This window comes from Antrostomus carolinensis, unplaced genomic scaffold (assembly GCF_000700745.2).
Source record: "Antrostomus carolinensis isolate BGI_N321 unplaced genomic scaffold, ASM70074v2 scaffold8616, whole genome shotgun sequence".
NCBI classification, from domain to species: domain Eukaryota; kingdom Metazoa; phylum Chordata; class Aves; order Caprimulgiformes; family Caprimulgidae; genus Antrostomus; species Antrostomus carolinensis.
The window spans coordinates 204,138-211,955 of NW_010319781.1; the positions used below are offsets into that span (position 1 = coordinate 204,138).

At 42.1% G+C, this 7,818-nt stretch overlaps 1 protein-coding gene across 1 annotated transcript in view; it reads left to right on the forward strand.

Moving 5' to 3' along the window:
* The first annotated feature begins 324 nt into the window (after positions 1 to 324).
* Positions 325 to 7,818, forward strand: part of GLRA1 (glycine receptor alpha 1) — a 40,110-nt gene continuing 32,616 nt past the window's right edge. The window contains exon 1 of the mRNA XM_029085289.1: positions 325 to 380. Within this exon, the coding sequence (XP_028941122.1) occupies positions 325 to 380 (56 nt within the window). The remainder of the gene's footprint in view (positions 381 to 7,818) is intronic.

Genomic DNA, 7,818 nt, shown 5'->3' on the forward strand with positions numbered 1-7,818 from the left:
AAAGCCTGCCCCGGAGGGGACCGGAGCCACCGGCCGCTCGGCAGGTGTCCGCGGAGCGCCGCGCCCCGGCGCTCTCCAGGGTGCTGAACGGGGCGCCCAGCAGACGCTGTCCAGGGTGCTGACAGCAGCCTCCTTCCCTGCTGCTGTCCAGGGTGCTGACCGGAGCCCTCCCCCACGCAGCCTCCCCCCTGCCTCGGGAGGGGTGTCTCGCTTCTCCGACCAATTCTCCCCAAGTGCCGGGTCACTTTATTGGCCAACCCCACCGGCCCAATCCTCACGGAGTACAAATAAATAAATAAATAAAATACAGCGAGAGCTGGAAAAATGTGCAACGTCAACGCGCTCGGAGTCTACGTGTGGGAGACGATCGTTTTCTTCAGGTAAGGCTCGGCTTTACGGGAGGAGTGTGTGCGCACCGGGCGCTGACGGGCTAGACTGCTGTGCCCACCCCAAGCTCGGGGCACAGCCCCTAGGTACAGCCTCAGCCTTAGGACAGCTGCCTTCCGCATTTCTCGAGCTGCCTTTTCTCCTCTTCTCGGTTCCCCGAGGCTGGCTATGTAACAGCCCCGGGCTCGGGACTTTCCGCGGCTTTGGGAGTTACTCCGTTTAATTAGCACCGCAATCTCGCTAACCGCAGTGCTGAAAATACGGACCCCGCTGGTTGCAAAGTGACAACTAGTGGCGGCTGGGAATGCTGCACTTGAATTTGCCCGGGTAAATATTCCCCACCTCGCCCTCTCCCCATCCTCAGATTGCAGGTTAAGGCGAGTTCCGTGGGATGCTTTCACTGCTTAGGTACGTTATCTTGACAAAACCTGGAACGTCTTTTCCAGAAGGGCTCAGCCTATCTCCTCAGCTTGCTATGTCTAAAGTCACTGAAAACAAGGAAATTATCACCTCCCTTCCCAACTTTTTTCTTTCATGTTGTTTTTAACATCCTTCACTTCCAGAATCTAAAAGAAAGCCATGGGGACATGGGGAGCTTGTTGCTGTTATATTCATTATTGACTAGCTGTATTTTGACTCTGGTTTAGATGCGTTTAGATTCTCATTAAAGCTAAGGTAGGAAAAGGAAGAGATTTAATCTTAAAGAATTGTTTCTGGTCTCTCTCTCCACGCAATACTTTTATTAAACAGACAAAAAAGTATTGTAAGGTAGAAGCTCTTCTGTATTGGCATGAATAATACAGCCTGTTGTAGCAAGTGATTTATGCCAGACACATACAGTTGAAAAACAAACAAAAAAACCCCAAAACAAACAAACAAAACTCCAAATCAACCCCTTTTTTCATGACCTGAACTTGCTCATCAGTCAGACTTCATTTCTGCTGCATGGCTTTTACTTCTACATTTCTGATTTTATCAAAGTCTCATCTCACAGTTTAATGTGAAAGAACAGACATTATTTACATATATATCACTGGACCTGCTGACACTAGTCAGACTCTTCCAGCTAGCCGTCTCTTTCTCTTTGAACACTAAAGTCTTTCCAGGCATAAAAATTGGGATATTCTCTCTTTTTCTGTAATTCCACAGAAAATCGAGAGACAACAAGATTGTGACATGAACTCAAAGCATTTAATGTTTTTCTGTTAGATTCACCAAGAAAGAAGTTCTAGAAATAACTAGAATCACCAATACCTGAAAAGCAATGCACAACACCCAATACTTCAGAGCCTTTTCTCATTTCATTTAATCACAAGTGTACAGCAACACTGCATAATATTGTTAATATAGTTGGGTGGACTAGAAGAAGCATGTGTACGTGCAATAAACTCTTTAGTTAAGCAGTGTTGAAGCAGAGAAAAAAAAACAAAAAACCACTGAGATAACACATAAATGCTCTGGAATGCTGTCCATAAATAAGCTAGAATGCAAAAAGAAAATAAAATATTAAAAAATAACATCTCCAGGCTTGAGTTTCCTATGGCCCTGGCATTAAAGCATCTGACTAGGTCTCTGAACTGCCTGAACAAGTTAAATTGATCCATACTCATCATGCTGATCCTGTTCTATGATGTACACCTTATGCATCACACAACATGTTAACACTTACAGATTCTGAGCACATCAGTTAGAGTCCCAGGCATTCAACACCTTGGTAAATCAGTCCCTTCAAATTCTAATGTAAATGTTTACACCATTGTAAACTATATACATATGCATATACATGCATGTACATATGGTTATGTCATACTGCATACAAAATGTATTTCTAGAAGTCTAGTTTTCCTGAAATTAACATTTAAGAAAATTTGAAAATGCTTTAGTTCAGTTACAGAGAGATGTTGAAGACAAATTGGTTTATGTACTGCAATAATTTTCCAAACCAAAAAAAACCCACCAAAAAAACCTCAGTAATTCCTACTCAGAACTGACTTTAAGCAGTATTTTCCCCACCACCACCACTTCATGCTACGTGTTCAATTTACTACAGGCCAACAGTTTACCAGCTTTTCTGGTCCAGGAATAGCTTTTCTATTTCAGTTTCAATAAGCAAAGTTTATTCATTAACAGTCATTCATAAATTTAGTGTGCCAAATACTCCAGCACTCAGTTATACATAATGCTTAAAAATCCCACAAGCTGATAATCCAATAATCCATAACAGAAGTATGCATCGCTTGAAATTACAGGGTGCATCACACTTTATTGTCAGCCTGTTGACTGTATCCTGAAAGAATCCATTATACATTAGCACATACACCCCAAAAGTAAGGAAAAATTCTAAGTCCCAAAGGAAAATCAGATATAGTCAGTATAGGAAATAAGACTGATGGAATAAATAACACTATAGGAAATAAAATCTGTGGCTTAACAAAAACGTCCTTCAGTAGCCTTTTAAAAAACAAGACCCTGTGGGAAAAAGTAACAGCTGGTGTGTGAGTACAAACATTCTGGTATTGCCAATATGATATTTGTTTCTGTCACAGTTGTGGTTTAGAAGGAATTTGCAATAAGCGGCTTATTCTGACATGTCTTTCTTTATGGAAGAGCATTTCCTATTTTGCTACCTGCCTTTGCGGACTGCAGGCTCTTAGCTAGGATCAAGACATTTACTGAGAACCTGGGTAGAGGTTTGGGTGGGAGATGAAGAGGGTCTTCTGACAGACAGGCTGCTTGACCAGCCTGTCCTTACACATCTCTCTAAGGCAAAATGCTATTTCTTGAAAATAAAAATAGATCGGACAATATTTACACAGGAACTTCCAGATATCCTGCTTGTATCTGTGGAGACATACACAAATGTTCTTACAAATTCTAACTACATACACTGCATATTCATATCCTGGTTCAGTTGTGAATGCCTTCATACAGAACAAAATGCTCTCCCTACACTGTCATGATCTAGCCTGGACTTTCTGTTGTACCATCATATTTTAATAGCTGTAGTGGTCCAGAAACACCACTGCATAAGCCTGGGGATAGGAATGCACCTTGCAGATGTTAGGAGATAGCCTAGAACTGACACCTTACCTAACTGGACATTGTCCTGCAAGGCTTCAAAATTGTTTGGGCCCAATTCTTGTCCTAATTACACATCTGCATATCAGCAATCGGCAGCATGACCTTCACTGAATCAAGATGAGAGTTGGCCCCTTCTGAACAGCAGTCTGTCAGCTAGCAGGAGTGATTCAAGGCTGCTGCTCTGAGTGATTCAAGGCTACTGCTCTGAGTGATTCACAGGCTAAAAGTTGCTGCCAGCCTCACCCTATTGGATCACTCTAACTGGCATTTTTGTGTTCCCTCCTGCCAGTAACAGAGCTCTTGGATTCCAGTCTTTAAAGCAATAAGAAAGTGTTGTGAATATGATGCCTCTTAACTTTGTGGAAAGACAGATACTTTTTCCTAAAACAGATTTGACAAGTAAAGTAGGTGACTGGAGGGCTGATTTCAGGCCCTTGAAAATACACCAAATGAAAAGGGAGGAGAAGGGAAAGGAGAGTCATGCGCACGTTATCTCCAAACCTTCTGCTCTAGCTCTGCAGTGCTAGAGAGCATTACAGAGGTACCTGTGAATGAAGCCCTAGCCAGAGACTTCCAGAGCCACAAGCTTCACAACATAGCAGATATTCTCAGTAGTTAAAGAGTATTTTCCTCATGCTAACCAAAATCTACTAGAAGTTGTGCCTTATGATGTGTTGTGCCTCTTCTGAGTCTGTCAGCTCCTCCACAAAATAAAAACAACTTAGCAAAGGCTTGGACTGGATGGTTCCAAGCACACTGTTTAACATCTTTGGTCTGAAACCTACAATAGTGCCATTAGAGACCCTGCTAAAAGGGTTACACATTCAAAGTTTGAAAATGTGATAAGGTAGATAATTCTACCTAGAAACTCTTATAAATCATTCCACAAAGAAAAATTCATTTGGTGTCATCCCAGTAGAAGCACAAATTGTTTGGGATCTTGCCTTCTGCAAGGACTCTATACACACTTCCATCCATTCGTAACCATTCACTTGCATTTCAGGCAATTAAAACAAATCAATGTAAAGTATGCAAAACATTTTCTAACACAGTCTAATCTTAACCTCCCTCTCTAAACAGCTGCCTTAAACAACTCCAAACCTGCCCTCTGGATAGATCAGAACAAAAGAAAGGCTTCACAAATGTCTAGGCAAAAAATATTTCCCTCACTTATGTTGGGTGCAAGGAGCAGGAAAACCATAGATGATCACCTTGCTTAATAAAAATATTACAAAAAGGTCACTGTTTCTCCCATACCTTAATAAAATATCCTTTGTCTCTGAGGCACTGGTGCTGTGCAGAGTTTAGGTAATATAGACTGGTTGTCTACCTTGTCTCCCACTGAACATTACCCTAATACTGCAGCAAGTCCCACTGACAGAATACATATTTGCTGTTCAAATACCTGAAGGGAGCTGCTTCTGGAAAGAGACCAATATGTGAAGGGAATGGTAGGATCCTGCCCTTACATATAAGAGCATTACATCATATGAACTGTCTACAGAGACTTCCTTCTAGAAAAAGAATTTAGGCATGGGAATTTGGTTGCCCATTATTTCTCTTCTCCCATAAAAGAACTGTTGAAGACCTTTATGTATGAAGCAAGTCAGCAGCAAAGGGTCCTCTGCCTCTGTTTTAAGTATCTCGGATTTAATAGCACAGACTAAAGGCTAAGAAGTTAATTCTGCAACTTTCCAAGTGGTTCAAGTCAAAAAGGAAAGCGCTTGTAAGCAACAGCACACTGCAATTCCCCTGTTCTTGGGCAAATACTTTCCCTGTTGGCTTATGAAATTCCTCTCCCCAAATCCTCATGAGCTGACCTGGGTGGAAAAGGATCCCAGCATTTGAATCAAGATGTTAATCATTGTCCAAAATTAAATTACTTTAATATCCCAGCATCAAGCAGTGATGATTCATCTCTGATAGAAGACCAGCAGAGAAGTCTGTTCTCATTTCATTCTAGCATGCAGGTTGAAAGGGCTCTCCAAATTTCAGTACTGAGAACAAGATGTCAGACTACCTAATTAATCTAATTGATCTTTAGGTATTCATAAAAGAGTTTTAAAAATAAATCATGCTTTTAACATCACAACATCCAAATCAAAACCATGACATTTAAATATGTCAAATCATCTAAATCTCTTCACCAAGTTTCACTTGCTCATTTTCTATAACCTGAATTTTTCCCCGAGAAGCCCAAAGTGACTAGCGTTAAAGACAACAGATAGAAGTCAAAATGCCTTATCAGCCTGTTTTATTTGCCTGTATCAGCTGTCACTGTTGTGGCTCACGAAATCAGGGTTTCACTCTTTTCAGCAAATTACCCTTTTGATTTGCTATCGTTACCTTGCACGCTCTCTGTTGACCTTTGTCTATCAGCAAAAGCACAATGATATCTATTCTTATGTGCCCCTCATATCTTTCATGAAAAATGGCTCATCGTATTCTTTCACATACTAAAAAAAAATGTCATTCCAGCATACCCTTCCTGCTATGGTTTGATTCAATTCTCTAATTGACAACAAAAAATATCTTTCCAAGCACTTTTGATAACGTCAGTTTGGGAAAAAAACCTTGGAGTAGATGGAGCAAAAAGAAAGGAGCCAGAGAAGCAAGAGTTCCTCCTGTTGCTCCAGTGCAAGGCATCAGAAGGATCATTAGTAGCCATGACCAGACAACTCAATGCCAGGCTGTCTGGTTACTGACTTCTAGACCTACTTGCAAATCCCAGAAGAGAGCAACTTTTGCATTGCACTCAGCATAACAAAACAACTGACCTGCTGAATTAGCAGGAGGGGGGGAAAAAAAAGTCACCTCTCCTTTGTTTCTCTCACCCTTCCCCCAAATTATCCAAACAATTTACATCTGCCTTTACAAAGCCAGACAACAGAGAGCCTTTCCCTTGAGGGGGGATGGTTTATGTTGGTATTTCTTAGCTAAAATGATTGGTTGGTGCAAAACAGTGTAGTCCCCTTAACCTCCTGGGAAATTGCTGATAGGCTCTAGCTGATCTGGTCCTTGAGGTCTGCGTGCTCTGATCACATTAGTGCTACAGATCAGATACCTCCAATCTGCTCCTAAATCTCGACTGATACTTCAAGAGACTTGATGCATAGAAATTGAAGAAAAAAAAATACCAAACACAACCACCAAAGCCACAGAAACATAGCATTTTTTTTTTCCCTGCAGTAAGGCTAAAGCACAGAGCAGGCCTGCAGAGAACAGAAATAGATAGAGACAGATGCACCCGTCATTTACACGCGCTGAGCACTCCCCATTATGCAGACACAATTATTTCATCCATATAATGCACCATGGTAAGCTGTTGATTTGGAGACTGCACCACATCTGGCTGGTACACAGACACAGTTGGCATCCTGTGAATACAGCTCTGCTGGATTTAAGTGCCAGCTGAGAAAAGCAGGAGAAATCTTAATTTACCAAACTCCACAAAATTTGGATTTTGAGAGGAAAGGGGAAAACTAAAGAATACACTTTTTCACCTGCTTTCCTTTTGATTTCTCCCTCCTCACCTTTTTACTGTGGCTCACAACCCACTATGGGTGGGGGGAAAGGGCAAAAAATACCCAAAGCCCCAAACACCTTAGCAGACAGCCAGGGAACCCTCTTGTTTTTATCAGCACCTCATTAAGAGGTGGGTGAAGAAGGAAAAAGTTACCAAGAGGTTTCCAAGACAAGGAGTGTCGCATGCATGGCACAGCAGAGCTTGCAGTGCAATCAATCATCGCGCACGCTGCCTTCAGACGAAAGCTGCCAACAACAGCTCCCCCCATGCGCCTGCCCCTCCAGTGATGTTGCCCCTGCGACCACTCGCCCAGAATGCAGATCCTGTCCCCCAGAAAGGCTGGAGCAAAGACATAAATCAATAAATAGCAACAGAAGTGGGATCAATAGTGGATCAGACCACTATCACATGCATCTGGTCCAGCAGCAAAACACAGCTGAGCCAGGAATCATGCAGAAAACCCAACAAAATTAATAACTTCTCACCTTTACCCAATTTTCTTTGAATTTTTTTTTCTTCTTTTATTTCAGATGATGCAAGTAAAAAGATGCTGTGTACAAAGCCCTGGGCATAGACCCCTCCCCTTCTCTTTTACGGAGGAGGCATAAAACCTGAAAGCATATGAGGGTCAGCTGTTATCAGCACCCTTTAAAAAATCCTTAGCTCCTAGTGTCCTTGGTGCCAAGAGCCCCTGTGCAAAATGGGTCGAGTTCCCCACTACAGCAGGATCTGTGCACCACGTATATTACTGTAGCTGGGAGTAGGGAAGTGAAATGCTCTGAATTCCTGGGTGAACCAGCCTTTTCTTACATTGCAAGAACTGC